Consider the following 17,191-nt stretch of genomic DNA (forward strand, 5'->3'; position numbering starts at 1 on the left):
ATAAGTGAAATTATATAAAGGTTTGGTAACGCATATTTTTATAAATTAAATTGATCAACTCATCGTGGTGGTTTCTACTTTTTGCTCAAGTTTTCTAGAGCTTTTATTGGTCGTTTGTGGCCAAATCAATCAATTTTTGACTTCTCTGGGCTAGTTTCTTTCTTCGATCTTTCTGCTGCAAGCGCTTCCAGGCAGCAGTTACTCAGCAAAGCAATATGAATTGAATGGAGTCATGAAAGCAAAATCAAGTGTAGAAACCGGATAAACCTATAAAGCCCAATTTTAGATGCCCTCTACTTGAACTTTGTTCTCATAAGTCTTGGTTAACATCGGTTAGCAACGGTTTTTGGGTATTGATACTAGTCCCTGTACCCCCTCATTGAAAACAGGAGTATGTCGGAACTACGGACTGACATCAATTTTGCACTCTACGAATAATTTTGTACATAAATCATTTTTTTCTGTTCTTTTGATCCCAATAGGGGTTAGGGTTATGGAAATCAATGCGGGCTATTTTCCTGAAATCTATGCGGGTATGTTTTATTTTTTGAAATTTTAATTCAGGACCTGTACTGGTCTGCTCGTCGGCGCCGTAGATTATTCTTGCGGATTTCAGCACCTCTTGCTCTGCTTTGTGTAGCTTTTTAGGCCATGGTCAGAGAAAAATTCGATTGAACTCACATGATGAAAATGTTGAACTCACACTTCTGTGCTTTCATGATGAAAATTGGATTTTTAAAGTTATTGAAAGTCAATAGAGTGCGCTAAACCTTCGTCCTTTTCTATCTAAGGATATGAGTTTTTGACAAATCTAGAACATCTAATTTCAACAAAACTCTAGGGCTATCTAGAAAAACTCCTTGTCTGTGTCTTATAAGAAGTACACTCTGAATGGTATATTCGAGAACATTCTTGAGCTTAAGCGATTTAAGTTGACTTCCATGTTTGTAAGCTGGATAAACTGGTAGAGCTTGCGGGCTTTCTCTGTGTAGATCTCAAGGGCAAGCGGCAGCATTTCTCTTGGAGGTACAACAAAACAATCAAGTTCGATACCATTTCGTACGGTGGTGCTCATTTATGTTCTTTCCTGTTGTTTTTCACTAGTTTTAATTCCAATGAAAGCCAAGAGCTATATCGCTTCTTTTTCCCGATAATCTGGCTTAAGAAATTTCGAGATTAAATACTATAAAGAAGCAAACATTTAATGTAGTTAGTGAGTAGTTGACTGGAGACGAAGTTCTGAATGAAGTGTGTTAGCCTAGTTTCTTTTCTCATTTAAAGAGCGACTTCCCTAATTATTTACAATAAATTTTTGACAAAACTTGACAGGAGTGGGATTCGAACCCACGCATCCGAAGATACTGCGACCTGAACGCAGCGCCTTAGACCGCTCGGCCATCCTGCCACAATCTATCCATGTTTGCTTTTGTTCAATTCAGGAGCCCTCTCTTAGCTTAGCTCTCGTAAGTTTACCAATGACCAAAATTGTTGGAACTGTGTCCTGCAGTTTAACAGAAAACAAAATAGCACCTGGAAAGTAGTTTGAGCGAGATGCAAGAAAATTTAAATATTTTTACAGTAGTGGGTTTCCAACCCACGCATCCCGAGATACTGCGACCTGAACGCTGCGGCGCCTTTGATCGCTCGGCCATCCTGCCTTTCTAATATTTGTTGATCTATATCGTGATTTTCTCTATTCGATTATGAAACAGAGTTCAGAGTTTACTAGCAGGCCCGCAAAAGTATAACAAGATCATTTGAAAAATAGAAGTTTTGAAATTCATTTTATTTCTACCACCTCGGGCTGGAACACATGCCCCTCGTTCAACAGCCATAGGTACTACGCGTTACATTACCGATGTGTTTGGTTTAGCATAATACCTCCAAGTCCCAGCAATTTTGTGTTCAACTTTTTCGGCTTTGCTGAACATTATAATTAGGGAGCGCTAAGACTTGTACAGATAACGAAATTCTACATGGTGTCGTAGCGTAACGCATGTAATACCTTAGGCTGCATTTTTAAGGAGCGTAAAAAGGAGAAGAAACAAGATATGGAGGGAGAGAAAACAGAAAAAAGAAAAGAAAGACAGAAAGGAATGAGAAAAGAAAGAAACGAAAAGGCGAAATGAGACAGAAATCAAAGGAAAGACAGAAAAAAGAAAAAGGGCAGCAAAACCGAACAGAAGAAAAAGAGTTTACTAGCAGGCCAAGAAGAAAGAGTTTAAGAAAGACAGAAAAAGACAAAAGAAAGAGAAAAAAGACAGAAAAGAAAGGAAGAGAAGGAGAGAAAAGCAAGATAAAACGAGAGAAAAAATGACCGAAAAAAAAAGAAAAAATAGAGAGAAAAGATGGGTGAACGAAAAAAGAAAAAGTCAAAAAAGACAAATGAAACAGAGAAAAACAAACGTTTAAAAGAGCAAGAGAGAACGGAGGGAAAAGAAAAAAGGACAGAAAAGAAAGAGAAAAGAAAGACAAACAAAAGAGACAAAATAGATCAAGAAACGAAAGACAGAAAAGAGACAAAAGACAGAAATGCAAGAAAAGAGAAAAGTAAGAGAGAAGTAAGAGTGAAAAACAGGAGAGAGAGAGAGAAAAGGCGAAAGGAGAGAAAGAAGAGAAAGAGGGAGCAGAAAGAAACAAATGAGAAAAGAAAGGAAAAAAGAACAGAAAGGAAAGAGTTAAAAGAAAGAGAGAAAAGAGACAGAACTGAAAGACAGGAAAGAGAAACGCAAGATAAAAGAAAAAGAAATCAAGAGAGAAAAGACAGACAGAAAAAACACAAAAGAGCGGTAGAAAAAAGAAAAACAGAAAGGAAAGAGAAAAGAACGAGAAAATAAAGAACGACAGAGGAACGAAAGAGAAAGCGAATGAAAACAAATAAAGGCAGGAAAAAACAGAAAAAAAACAGACAAAAGCAATAGAGAAAAGAGATTTGAAATACAGAAAAGAAAAAGGAAAACGACAGAAAGCAAAAAAGAGAGAAGAAAGCAGAAAGAACAGAGAAAAATAGAGAACGAGAGTCAGAAAAGAAAAACAACTAAAAGAGAAAAAATACTATCAGAAAGAAAGGAGAGAAAAGAAAAATCAAAGACAGAAAAGACAGAGAGAAGCAAGAGGAAAGAAAGACAGAAAAGTGAGCGAGACAATAAAGAGAGAAGCTAAACAGGAACAAAAGAGAAAGGATGAGAAAAAAGGTAGAAAACAACAGAAAAGAGAAAAAAAGAGAAAAGAAAAGCAAAGAAAGAGTACAGTAAGACAGAAAAAAATAGAAAGGAAAAACGGAAGAACGACAAGCTAAATAGAGGAACGAAAAAGAGAAAAACCATTAAGAAACTAAAAGGAGAAAATAAAGAATAAAAAAGAGGAAACGCAGACAAGTACAGAAAAAGACAGAAAAAAAGCAGAACGACAGAAAAGAGAGAGAAAAGCAAGAGAAAAGGAGAGATAAAGAAAGGAAACAAGAAAGAGAAAAGAAAGAGAAAGGAAAGATAAAAAGCAGAAGAGACAGAGAAAAAGAAATATAACCAAAAACAAAACAAATGAAGGAGAAAATAAAAAGAAAAAGAAGGAGTAAAGAAAGAAACGGAAGAGAAAAGACCTTCCTTCGAAAGTCAAAAAAAGAAAAATAGACCAAATTCTTCACAGCCTAATTTTGAAAAAAAAACTGGCAACAAAATATTCAGTTAATTAAACTTCAGTTGTTAAAAAATTTTATGAGACTGAGATCAAGCAAAACTGAAAACAAAAGAAGCGAAACATTGTTTAAAAATTGGTCACGCAAACATTCAGCGTAAAAAGTTCCGATTAGAAACATCCGCGGCTATCCAGTCATTGGCCTTTATGGCATAAATTACTTTTCGGTCACTGACTTTTTGACTATGACAGCTTTTCGTTCATTTGCAGCTTTTCCAAAAATGAACCATTTTTACATTCAGTATTCAGTCATTGAACTTTACGGCATAGGTAACTTTTTCGGTCATTTACTTTTTGGCAAAGTCAAATTTTCAGTCATTGACTTTTTTCAAAATACATGCGAATCAAAACGCTTTGATGTATATTTAAGAGGCCTTAAAACATGTGAAGATTAGGAGCTTAAACATGGTGGTATAGGTATTCGAATTATTTTTAATATGTAGATTGATAGAAGACTGATAGTGACAGGAGAAAGGCATGGAGCACAAAAACTTGTGAAAAAAGGAGGGAATTGGAGAAAGTGGAAACGGATGCGAAGTTAATGGACAAAAATCCCGATAAATACGCGGCTCATCTGTTTTTTAGCTCAACTCATTGCGCTTTTGCCTCTTAACTCACGGACCCCGGTTCGAATCCGACTGTTGCCAGTCGCTTGTTGCCGAAAAGCATGTTTAGGGTCTGTTAAAACATGTAAAGATTAGGAGCTTAAACATGGTGCCTTTTAAGTGGACACTGAATTAATATATAGATATAGATGACAGCTTTTCGGTCATAGGCAGCTTTTCGAACAATGAACCATTTTCACATTCTGTATTCAGTCATTGACCTTTACGGCATAGGTAACTTTTCGGTCATTTACTTTTTGGCAAGGTCAAGTTTTCGGTCATTGATCTTTTTCAAAATACATCCGAATCAAAACGCTTTGATGTATATTTAAGAGGCCTTAAAACATGTGACAATTAGGAGCTTAAATATGGTGGTATAGGTATTCGAATAATTTTTAATATGTAGATTGATACAAGATAGATAGTGACAGGAGAAAGGCACGGAGCACAAAAAATTGTCAAAAAAGGAGGGAATTGGAGAAAGTAGAAACGGATGCGATGTTAATGGACAAAAATCCCGATGAATACGCGGCCCATCTGTTTCCTAGCTCAACTCATTGCGCTTTTGACTCTAAACTCACATACCCCGGATCGAATCCGACTGTTACCAGTCTTTTTTTGCCGAAAAGCATGTTTAGGGGCTGTTAAAACATGTAAACATTAGGAGCTTAAACATGTTGCCTTTTATGTCGACACTGAATTAATATATAGATATAGAAGACAGCTTTTCGGTCATAGGCAGCTTTTCGAATAATGAACCATTTTTACATTCAGTATTCAGTCATTGACCTTTACGGCATAGGTAACTCTTCGGTCATTTACTTTTCGGCAAGGTCAAGTTTTCGGTCATTGACCTTTTTCAAAATACATGCGAATCAAAACGCTTTGATGTGTGTTTAAGAGACCTTAAAACATGTGAAGATTAGAAGCTTAAACATAAAAGTATAGTTATTCGAATAATTTTTATTATGTAGATTGATAGAAGATAGATAGTGACAGGAGAAAGGCATAGAGCACAAAAAATTGTGAAAAAAGGAGGGAATTGGAGAAAGTGGAAACGGATGCGACGTTAATGGACAAAAATCCCGATAAATACGCGGCTCATCTGTTTTTAGCTCAACTCATTGCGCTTTTGCCTCTTAACTCACGGACCCCGGTTCGAATCCGACTGTTGCCAGTCGCTTGTTGCCGAAAAGCATGTTTAGGGGCTGTTGAAACATGTAAAGATTAGGAGCTTAAACATGGTGCCTTTTAAGTCGACACTGAATTAATATATAGATATAGATGACAGCTTTTCGGTCATAGGCAGCTTTTCGAACAATGAACCATTTTCACATTCTGTATTCAGTCATTGACCTTTACGGCATAGGTAACTTTTCGGTCATTTACTTTTTGGCAAGGTCAAGTTTTCGGTCATTGACCTTTTTCAAAATACATCCGAATCAAAACGCTTTGATGTATATTTAAGAGGCCTTAAAACATGTGAAGATTAGGAGCTTAAATATGGTGGTATATGTATTCGAATAATTTTTAATATGTAGATTGATACAAGATAGATAGTGACAGGAGAAAGGCACGGAGCACAAAAAAAATTGTCAAAAAACGAGGGAATTGGAGAAAGTAGAAACGGATGCGAAGTTAATGGACAAAAATCCCGATGAATACGCGGCTCATCTGTTTCCTAGCTCAACTCATTGCGCTTTTGACTCTGAACTCACATACCCCGGTTCGAATCCGACTGTTACCAGTCGCTTTTTGCCGAAAAGCATGTTTAGGGGCTGTTTAAACATGTAAACATTAGGAGCTTAAACATGGTGCCTTTTATGTCGACACTGAATTAATATATAGATATAGAAGACAGCTTTTCGGTCATAGGCAGCTTTTCGAACAATGAACCATTTTCACATTCTGTATTCAGTCATTGACCTTTACGGCATAGGTAACTTTTCGGTCATTTACTTTTTGGCAAGGTCAAGTTTTCGGTCATTGACCTTTTTCAAAATACATCCGAATCAAAACGCTTTGATGTATATTTAAGAGGCCTTAAAACATGTGAAGATTAGGAGCTTAAATATGGTGGTATAGGTATGCGAATAATTTTTAATATGTAGATTGATACAAGATAGATAGTGACAGGAGAAAGGCACGGAGCACAAAAAAAATTGTCAAAAAACGAGGGAATTGGAGAAAGTAGAAACGGATGCGAAGTTAATGGACAAAAATCCCGATGAATACGCGGCTCATCTGTTTCCTAGCTCAACTCATTGCGCTTTTGACTCTGAACTCACATACCCCGGTTCGAATCCGACTGTTACCAGTCGCTTTTTGCCGAAAAGCATGTTTAGGGGCTGTTTAAACATGTAAACATTAGGAGCTTAAACATGGTGCCTTTTATGTCGACACTGAATTAATATATAGATATAGAAGACAGCTTTTCGGTCATAGGCAGCTTTTCGAACAATGAACCATTTTCACATTCTGTATTCAGTCATTGACCTTTACGGCATAGGTAACTTTTCGGTCATTTACTTTTTGGCAAGGTCAAGTTTTCGGTCATTGACCTTTTTCAAAATACATCCGAATCAAAACGCTTTGATGTATATTTAAGAGGCCTTAAAACATGTGAAGATTAGGAGCTTAAATATGGTGGTATAGGTATGCGAATAATTTTTAATATGTAGATTGATACAAGATAGATAGTGACAGGAGAAAGGCACGGAGCACAAAAAAAATTGTCAAAAAACGAGGGAATTGGAGAAAGTAGAAACGGATGCGAAGTTAATGGACAAAAATCCCGATGAATACGCGGCTCATCTGTTTCCTAGCTCAACTCATTGCGCTTTTGACTCTGAACTCACATACCCCGGTTCGAATCCGACTGTTACCAGTCGCTTTTTGCCGAAAAGCATGTTTAGGGGCTGTTTAAACATGTAAACATTAGGAGCTTAAACATGGTGCCTTTTATGTCGACACTGAATTAATATATAGATATAGAAGACAGCTTTTCGGTCATAGGCAGCTTTTCGAACAATGAACCATTTTCACATTCTGTATTCAGTCATTGACCTTTACGGCATAGGTAACTTTTCGGTCATTTACTTTTTGGCAAGGTCAAGTTTTCGGTCATTGACCTTTTTCAAAATACATCCGAATCAAAACGCTTTGATGTATATTTAAGAGGCCTTAAAACATGTGAAGATTAGGAGCTTAAATATGGTGGTATAGGTATGCGAATAATTTTTAATATGTAGATTGATACAAGATAGATAGTGACAGGAGAAAGGCACGGAGCACAAAAAAAATTGTCAAAAAACGAGGGAATTGGAGAAAGTAGAAACGGATGCGAAGTTAATGGACAAAAATCCCGATGAATACGCGGCTCATCTGTTTCCTAGCTCAACTCATTGCGCTTTTGACTCTGAACTCACATACCCCGGTTCGAATCCGACTGTTACCAGTCGCTTTTTGCCGAAAAGCATGTTTAGGGGCTGTTTAAACATGTAAACATTAGGAGCTTAAACATGGTGCCTTTTATGTCGACACTGAATTAATATATAGATATAGAAGACAGCTTTTCGGTCATAGGCAGCTTTTCGAACAATGAACCATTTTCACATTCTGTATTCAGTCATTGACCTTTACGGCATAGGTAACTTTTCGGTCATTTACTTTTTGGCAAGGTCAAGTTTTCGGTCATTGACCTTTTTCAAAAAACATCCGAATCAAAACGCTTTGATGTATATTTAAGAGGCCTTAAAACATGTGAAGATTAGGAGCTTAAATATGGTGGTATAGGTATTCGAATAATTTTTAATATGTAGATTGATACAAGATAGATAGTGACAGGAGAAAGGCACGGAGCACAAAAAAAATTGTCAAAAAACGAGGGAATTGGAGAAAGTAGAAACGGATGCGAAGTTAATGGACAAAAATCCCGATGAATACGCGGCTCATCTGTTTCCTAGCTCAACTCATTGCGCTTTTGACTCTGAACTCACATACCCCGGTTCGAATCCGACTGTTACCAGTCGCTTTTTGCCGAAAAGCATGTTTAGGGGCTGTTTAAACATGTAAACATTAGGAGCTTAAACATGGTGCCTTTTATGTCGACACTGAATTAATATATAGATATAGAAGACAGCTTTTCGGTCATAGGCAGCTTTTCGAACAATGAACCATTTTCACATTCTGTATTCAGTCATTGACCTTTACGGCATAGGTAACTTTTCGGTCATTTACTTTTTGGCAAGGTCAAGTTTTTGGTCATTGACCTTTTTCAAAATACATCCGAATCAAAACGCTTTGATGTATATTTATGAGGCCTTAAAACATGTGACAATTAGGAGCTTAAATATGGTGGTATAGGTATTCGAATAATTTTTAATATGCAGATTGATACAAGATAGATAGTGACAGGAGAAAGGCACGGAGCACAAAAAATTGTCAAAAAACGAGGGAATTGGAGAAAGTGGAAACGGATGCGACGTTAATGGACAAAAATCCCGATAAATACGCGGCTCATCTGTTTTTAGCTCAACTCATTGCGCTTTTGCCTCTTAACTCACGGACCCCGGTTCGAATCCGACTGTTGCCAGTCGCTTGTTGCCGAAAAGCATGTTTAGGGGCTGTTAAAACATGTAAAGATTATGAGCTTAAACATGGTGCCTTTTAAGTCGACACTGAATTACTATATAGATATAGATGACAGCTTTTCGGTCATAGGCAGCTTTTCGAACAATGAACCATTTTCACATTCTGTATTCAGTCATTGACCTTTACGGCATAGGTAACTTTTCGGTCATTTACTTTTTGGCAAGGTCAAGTTTTCGGTCATTGACCTTTTTCAAAATACATCCGAATCAAAACGCTTTGATGTATATTTAAGAGGCCTTAAAACATGTGAAGATTAGGAGCTTAAATATGGTGGTATAGGTATGCGAATAATTTTTAATATGTAGATTGATACAAGATAGATAGTGACAGGAGAAAGGCACGGAGCACAAAAAATTGTCAAAAAACGAGGGAATTGGAGAAAGTAGAAACGGATGCGACGTTAATGGACAAAAATCCCGATGAATACGCGGCTCATCTGTTTCCTAGCTCAACTCATTGCGCTTTTTACTCTGAACTCACATACCCCGGTTCGAATCCGACTGTTACCAGTCGCTTTTTGCCGAAAAGCATGTTTAGGGGCTGTTAAAACATGTAAAGATTAGGCGCCTTTTATGTCGACACTGAATTAATATAGATTTATTTTCTCAAGGTACCCACCGCAATACTCTGCCCTGTTTCAATAATTTTGTTCAATAGTTCATCTTTCTTACTAAAAAAGTTTCTCTTCCGAGGAAAATTTTGTCGTGATAATTGAAAGCTTACCGTGCATAATTCGTACAGAAATATGTCCTGCAAGAGTCTGGCATGTTGGAAACGTTCAGAATAGGGATACAGTCATCAGACTCACATGCAAAGAGAAGATAATTAATAGCCGCAGTCAGCTTCTCAAACGGCTATTATTTAGGCGCTCTCCTTTTTTACAATCCAAAGAATTTGGACTGTATTGGTGCGCTGGGTTTTTTCGAGATGTTTTCACACATTTTTCAATGACTTTGATCATTCGAAACGTATAAACAGGTAACGCCCGGCAGGCATTAAGTTCGAAACGTCATTAGAGGCCCAACGTGGGTTTTAGTAGTCCTTTAAGTGCATAGAGTGGCGCAGCTGTTGGGATGCCCTTAATTTAAGGTTAGAAGGTCATTTTAGGAGCTTTGGGCTCAAAATGGTGCAATTTTTCATGGTTTTTTTAAAAAAAAAAATTAATAGCCGCCGCCAGCCTCCTAAACGGCTATTATTTGGGCGCTCTCCTCTTTTTTTTTTAATTCGCCTTACCTTTTGATCACGTTTTTCGTTTTACATAAGTCACGGTTTTCACGTTTGACTTCTGACTTACGTCACTCACTGTTTCAACTGAATGGATTTTAAATTCTTCCACGCATTGATTTACACAATGTAGTGATTACGGTCAATGTGAAAAGAGCAAAATCAAAAGAAGCGGGATAAACCGATAAAGCCCGGTCATTAAGTCCGAGTGCATTATGCTATCAAAGTTCATTAGAGCGATTGCTAGCTGATATTAGTATTTTGCTTAATACCCTTAATAGTGGCGGCTATTTTTCCGGCAATCTGCCGGCTATGTTTTGAATTTTTTGTTTGATTAGTCTTAGGTTAAAGTTTTTAAAAGTTGATGATGGTCTTTTGCGAGATAAAATTACTTGTCATGAGCTTTTTTTGAGCTATTTTTTGGTACTACAAACACAAGCACGCAAAGGAATACTAATTTGTTTGTAGCAAATAAAATGGTTTTCAACATGTTAATGTCTCGATTTTAAGCATTTTTTTGATAAAATATGCATTTTTAAGTTTTCCTAATTTTTTTTGTCAATTTCCTGTTTTTGTCCAGGCTCAAGGGGCAGAAAACCTATTCCAATTTGTTGTAAAAAGTTACTGCATGATTTTCTCATGTGAATGGTTTCGTTTCGAAAAATTTAACATTTCGAATTTTAGATGTTTTTTGATAAAAATTTGCAATTTGTTTGAATTTTTTTTAAAACCGTTGTCTTTTGTTTTTCTTGCCTCAGTAGCCAGGTAACCCCATCCACGGTTTGATAGTTTGTTATTACTTAGTTGCTTGGAGCAATGGAACGATTTTCTGGAAAAGCTTCTAGAGCTACAGAAGTGGTTCTGAAGACATTTTCATGATTTTTAGCAACATTTTATTAAAATTTGCAAATGATATTTTTTTTTGAATTTTCTGCCATTTTCTGATTTAATTGATCTTCAAGGGCCAATGAATTTTTTTCAGGTGTTGCAGATATATTACTGGACCGATTTCAGAGACAAAAACTGATTCCCGATGTGCATCAAGCGCGTCAACGGCGGCTATTTTCCGGCAATCTGCCGGCTATGTTTGGGACTTGAGAGCTTCTGCACGATCTAGCTGCAGTTTGGTTGTCTTAAATTAACTGAAATTAATCTGTAATAAAAGCAAAAAAGTTCCCCAATCTTACTATATAATTTGCTGGGCACTGCTATTATTGCTATTTAACAACACAAAGAGTTGTATTGGTGGAATGTCTATTTTTTTATCGCTGCCGCACGTGAAAACTGGGTGTTCAGGCGAGACGTTTGCGTTCAGGTCAGACTGAACAAATGCGAAGAAGAGCAGAGGGAAGATTGGTATGAGTTTTTGTTCATGCGCGATATTTTGGTCACACGACTCACCTCACTCTCAAAATGACTAACTTGAATAGTTAAGGTCAAATTAATGAGGGTTTATCCAGCGGAACTTCCAAAAGCAAGTCTGAAGTCTTATTTTTTAAATAAAAAATGTTTTCATGGGTGTTTTGACTACAGGTCTATGAGGCTTTTACAGCTATTTTCTAGCACTGTGCTATCTATATTTTTCATGGTCACTTCTGACCGTCCGGGAATCGTCCACTATTGTTTTTAATTCTGCAAATTTATAATTTATTGGGATAAATTCTTAAGGTCTTCGTGGATAAGTATAAGTGACCTCTCCTTGATTCATGAAACTATATTTTGTGATGCTGTGAAATAACAGATGTTATCTTTATGCTATTTTGAAGTGAACCGTAGCTATGGAAGTATTCTAGGTGCCTTACTTCATCGATGCAATAACGTTGGTCGGACTTGATCTGGGCAGTTGCTTACCGATTCTGGTCAAGAGCCGGGACACAAAAGCCAATGAACAGGGTCTCTGGACTTCCATCGACTTCAAGTACAGTGGGGGTTTCGCCCTAACAGTTGAAACCCGAGTGGACCTGCATAAATTTGTGGAGGCCGAAACATCGGGTGTTCGTGACAAGAACAAAGCAGATAATGACCTAAAAGGTGCCAAATTAATCCTTTGAGGGGGGGGGGGGGATTTTCTCAAAGATCATCTTTGAACTGATATGTAAACAAAATCGTTCTCATCCAGTGTGACTCAAGCTTTCTTTTGTAGGGACCGGTTCGGTGTCCGAAATGGGCGATCTGACAGGTATCTCTTCCGAATCCTCAAATGGAGACGGCATCAAATTGTGTTCAAGAAAATCATCCGGATCGGCTAATGAAACAAACGGAATAATATCCATGAGTCATCAAGCTGCCGACCGAAGGTCATCTGGTCACAGTCGGAACTCGATGGATTCCGACGAGTTAGTGGATGAAGATGAGATGTATTGTGGAGAAGTGACACCGAATTTGTGCGATGACGATGCTGAAGATTCCGGTGAAAGTTCGGACGATGCGGCTAGCGAGTTGCTATCGCTGCTGGAACATAATCCTGCTTCACAGGGGTACGTCGGTAATTTCAAAAATAATGCCATATCGAGGCTGTCAAAATATATTGTTCCAACCCTCCGTGAAGGGGGGTTAGGAATTTTATACCAGCCCTACCTTTCTGTTAAGCCAATTTTGGTCGAGCCATATCTTTTGGGGAAGATCAAGATTTCTCGAGCAGATATTGAGGTTTAGAATTGCTAACGTTTTTGCTTTTGTCCGTTACGCATTTCATGACCTACAATAGTCATATTTGATTAAGTGCTCTCAAACGAAGTTTGAGAGCACTTAACCCCCCCCCACACACACACACACACACACACACACACACTTGACCCCATCCCTTTCCTCTTCGACCCCCCCCCCCCCCCCCCACCACCGCCGCCGCCGCCGTAGCCACCTCCACCACCACGACCACCACCACATCAGCCCCCTTCCCCCCATCCATGGGCCCTTAACATTGTTCCACCCGTAGCCCACACCTGTGCACCCTCCTCCCGCGATTAACTCACGCCCCTTCAATTAAGCTAAAGCTAGCTTCCCTAAACCGTAGCTATCTGCTGACGGAACCAACGCTCGCCAGTCGTTTGACAGCAATTCACCCGACTTAATTACTTTTTTTATAGCTGCGAAGCTGTAAGCTGAGCGAAGCTATATTGCGGTGCTCTTGGTTTTTTTGTTTCGTCGTCTGACGCTCTTTTTTCGTTTTACATTTGTTCACACAGCAAAGCTGAAAAAGTAAAATTTTCTGAATGACTTCTTCCTCTCACTAACGGCATTTGCGCGCGTGACGTCATTTTTCACTCGCTTTAGCAAAAGTTTTTAGGTTATTTGCGTGATTAGATTTTGATCATATGTGACTTACCTCACTCAATAAAATGACTTTTGCACTTTAAAACTTAAGTTTAATTTGAATTTGTTTAAGGTCAAAGGAACTCTTATGTGCAATAAAGGTCCCTAATAAGAGGCTTCTGTGGAATGAATTTAACAAGCTTTATTATTTTATTGCTGAATGTTTTTAGCCTAGTTTTTTGAGCGGCGTCGATTTTTTTTTCAATTCAGATCTATATCTGTTTCTATCTCTATTATATGGCACGCAGGTCTATTCTTTCGCAGCTATTCCGGCAATCTGCCGGCTATGTTCTAATTTATCGGTTCTTTAGTGTTCCTCCAACGAGTAATCAAAAAGAAGTGAATAATTTTGCTAAATGTAAGCTGGCCAATTTGTATTGTTGCAATAATGCGAGGAGTTTCTGAAACCTTCGTTATTTTGCAATAACTCAGTTGAATTTTTTTTGAACAGAAGGTATTTGTACTATATTCTAAGGAAAAAGTTTTGTCTTAGAAACCAGTGATCGTCTTAAGCTACATTCAGCTTCTGCTTGGTTAATAGCCACCCTCATCGTCTCAGCTGGCTATTATAGCTGGACTATTTCTACGACTCGATGAGTAGTTATGGTGATCAATTTTTGGTGACTTCTTTTCCCATGATGCAAATTCAAATGCCCCACATGAAAGTTTTTAGGTCAATCTGCTGAACAAAAGTCAAGAGCAGAGCGAAAGGGAAAGTGGTTTTCATGCAGCATCCTAAAAGAGTACACGAAAAGTAAGTGTGAAAAAATTTGACGCTTGGCGAATGATATTTCTTGATCCTGTTTGGCTTGCTCAAAGCGTTTTTTAGTTGTAGCTCTAATTCTGCAGCCACTATTGATTTTGGCGTTTGTCAGAATTGATTTTTAGCTAGGTTTTCGTCACAATTGATTTTTAGCACAAGTAATTTTATCTTGCTTCTCACTGGTGGATTTTTGTTCTTATGGGGCATTTTCGCTTTGATTTTTACTGTTTTTGTTTAGATTTTTTTGCTGGAGTTGCTCTCTAAATGGTTTTCCCATTCAAGTCATAGTCCATTCTAGGTCTGGTTTTTTTTGTTTAATCAATGAAAATTCTTTGTTGTAGGCCAGGACTTGTTCTGCTATGTTTTTTGTTTTGTCTGACACTCTTTTCCGTTTTACATTTGTTCACACAGCAAAGCTGAAATTGTCATTTTTTAAAAGACTTAATCCTATCACTAACGGCATTTGAGCGCGTGACGTCATTTCGGTCTCTCTTTAGCCAACGTTTTTAGCTCTATTGCGTGATTAGATTTTGATCATATGTGACTACCTCACTCAATAAAAAATGACTTCGCACTTTAAAACCTTAGTTTAATTGAATTAGTTTAAGGTCATAGGAAGTCATATGTGTAATAAAGGCCCCTAATGAAAAGGCTTCTCCGCAATCAGTTTTAGCAAGCTTTATAAATTTATTGCTGAATATTTTTTATTAGCTTTTTGAGCGGCGTCGATAACTTTTTCAACTTATATCTGTTTCCATCTCTATTATACGTCACTCAAGTCTACGCTTTCGCAGCTATTCCGCCAATCTCTTAGCTATGGTACGATTTAGTAGAGGCTCATTTTTAATGTGTAGTTGCCTCAAGCTGTGAATATTTACTTCGATTCGGTTCCATAGTCTTCCGGCTATGTTTCGTTGCTTCGTCGAAAAAAATTGTTCCGCTATACCTCAGTCTACAAACAGCATCGACATCTGTTGCTCAGCAGAACAACTTATAGTCAACAGAGAAAATATCAAAAAACAAATTTCAAGATAACGGATAAAGCCAATGAAGCCCAATTTTAGATCCTGTTCTTGATTACCAATCAAGTTTTGATTACCATCTCTAATTCTTATTGGTTTTGATGCTAGTCCCGGCATCTATCATAGCGCTCCTTTTTTTTACAATTCAAAGAATTTGAATTGTATTGGGGCGCTGTCTTTTTTTAAGATCTGTTCACACATTTTCATGATTTTTGAAGTCAAATTGGAGTAGTGATTTTGGTCACGCCGAAACAGGAAGTGGAGCGAAAAAGCGAGTGGTTTTGCGGCGTGAAATTTTTTCGCTCTAAATTTAAAGTAGAGTGAGAAAACCGGGTTTGAACAAAAATTCGCTTTCTCGCTAGTGGTTTTTTGTTCACATGCGGCAATTTCACTTTGCTTTTTACAGTTTTTTTTCAATTTTTTTTGGATCGGATTTTTTAAATGGTTTTCCGAATCCATTCATAGTCCGTTCTTGGTCTAGTTTTCTGTTTAGTCAATGAAAATTCTTTGAATTGTACGTCAGGACTTGTCCTGCTATGTTTTTTTACTTCGTCGAATGAAAAAATGTTTCGCTTTACCTCATTTTGCCGCTTTTTCAACATTTTGCATGATATTTTTTTGACTTCTCTAGGCTAGTTTCTCTCTTCTCTCATTCTGTTTAAAATGATTTTGAACATCAGTTGCTCAGCAAAGCAATTCAAAATGAACAGAATCAGTATAAAAAAAATCAAAGTCAGAAGTAGAAACGGGATAAACCCATAAAGCCCAATTTTAGATGCCCGCTATTTGAACGTCGTTCCTATAAGTCGTAGTTGCCATCTCTAATGCTTATTGGTATTGATAGTAGTCCCTGTAGCCTCTCTCTAAGAAACAGAAGTACGTTATGTTCAACTACGAAATGCCATCAAAATAAATCGGACTTAAAAAATGTTTTTGTACAAAAATCTTTTTTTTTTCAATCTCTTCTATTCTTTCAATCCCAATCATGCTTATTGGAATCAACGGCGGCTATTTTCGGGCAGTCTGCCGGGTATGTTCTATGATGGTAACTTTTGTTGCGGATGTAATCACTTATTTTTTTAATGATTTTCTTTGAACAGCATATCTTTTCATATCAGAAGTGGGGAGCCTATTTTGGGGCGCACTTAGTTGTTTTCCCGTGAATTGGACTGGTTTCGATTGTGTGGTACAAAAAATCAGTTTATTTTGCAAATTGTTCATACTTTGTTATTTAAAGGCCGCGCTTATTCTAAACAGTTTCTGAGTTTGCTAAACAAAGTGAAAACATTTTTCTGGACTATGAGAAAAATGAAATCGTATCCTGGCCTTTGAATAAAACTAAAGAAAAATGAAAATTAAACGTAACTTGGTAAATAGCTCTGTTTATTGAGTATACATACTCGCTCTTTTCTTTTTTTTGCCACGATGCCGTTCGGCAGCATGCCCAATTGACAGAAATGAAGGAAAAGCTAACAGTTAATTAGTTGCATACCCTCGTATCGTTGATTGCGGATTAAAACTACAACACACAGGGTTACATGACAGTTTACCCAATTCCATTTACCCCAATCCCATGTTACCCATTGCCAACTTACCAATGCTCTTTTATCTTTTCATTCAATTATCCGATGTCCGGTTGTGATGTTTTCATATCGGGACATCCAATTGTATAGCCGGCTAAATTAGTCGTTCTGGTAATTTTAAAATAGGGTAAATTGAAGTTGGCACTGCGTAGAATGACAGGTTGGGTATAATAGCATTGGATAAAATTGCATTGGGCAAATTGTCGTGACTCGAACACGCAGACTAGCATTTGCGTATATAATGGTTCTTTAGAAGTTTGCCCCAGACATTTGAGAATCTTTACCGTGTACAAATTTCTTACAAAAGATCTTACAAATTTCTTACAAAAGTGTCCT

General features: G+C 37.5%; 1 protein-coding gene and 1 non-coding gene across 2 annotated transcripts in view; one reads left to right on the forward strand and one right to left on the reverse strand.

Annotated features, from left to right (window-relative positions):
* LOC142337868 (testis-expressed protein 2-like) overlaps positions 1-17,191 on the forward strand; it is a 70,864-nt gene that overhangs the window by 44,749 nt on the left and 8,924 nt on the right. The window contains exons 10-11 of the mRNA XM_075387470.1: positions 11,969-12,206; positions 12,319-12,652. Coding sequence (XP_075243585.1) covers positions 11,969-12,206; positions 12,319-12,652 — 572 coding nt within the window. The remainder of the gene's footprint in view (positions 1-11,968; positions 12,207-12,318; positions 12,653-17,191) is intronic.
* On the reverse strand, positions 1,324-1,405 carry Trnal-cag (transfer RNA leucine (anticodon CAG)). Its single transcript has one exon. It is a non-coding gene; the product is annotated as a tRNA-Leu (tRNA).

The sequence above is a fragment of the Convolutriloba macropyga genome, chromosome 4 (assembly GCF_964194025.1).
Source record: "Convolutriloba macropyga chromosome 4, txConMacr16.3, whole genome shotgun sequence".
NCBI classification, from domain to species: domain Eukaryota; kingdom Metazoa; phylum Xenacoelomorpha; order Acoela; family Convolutidae; genus Convolutriloba; species Convolutriloba macropyga.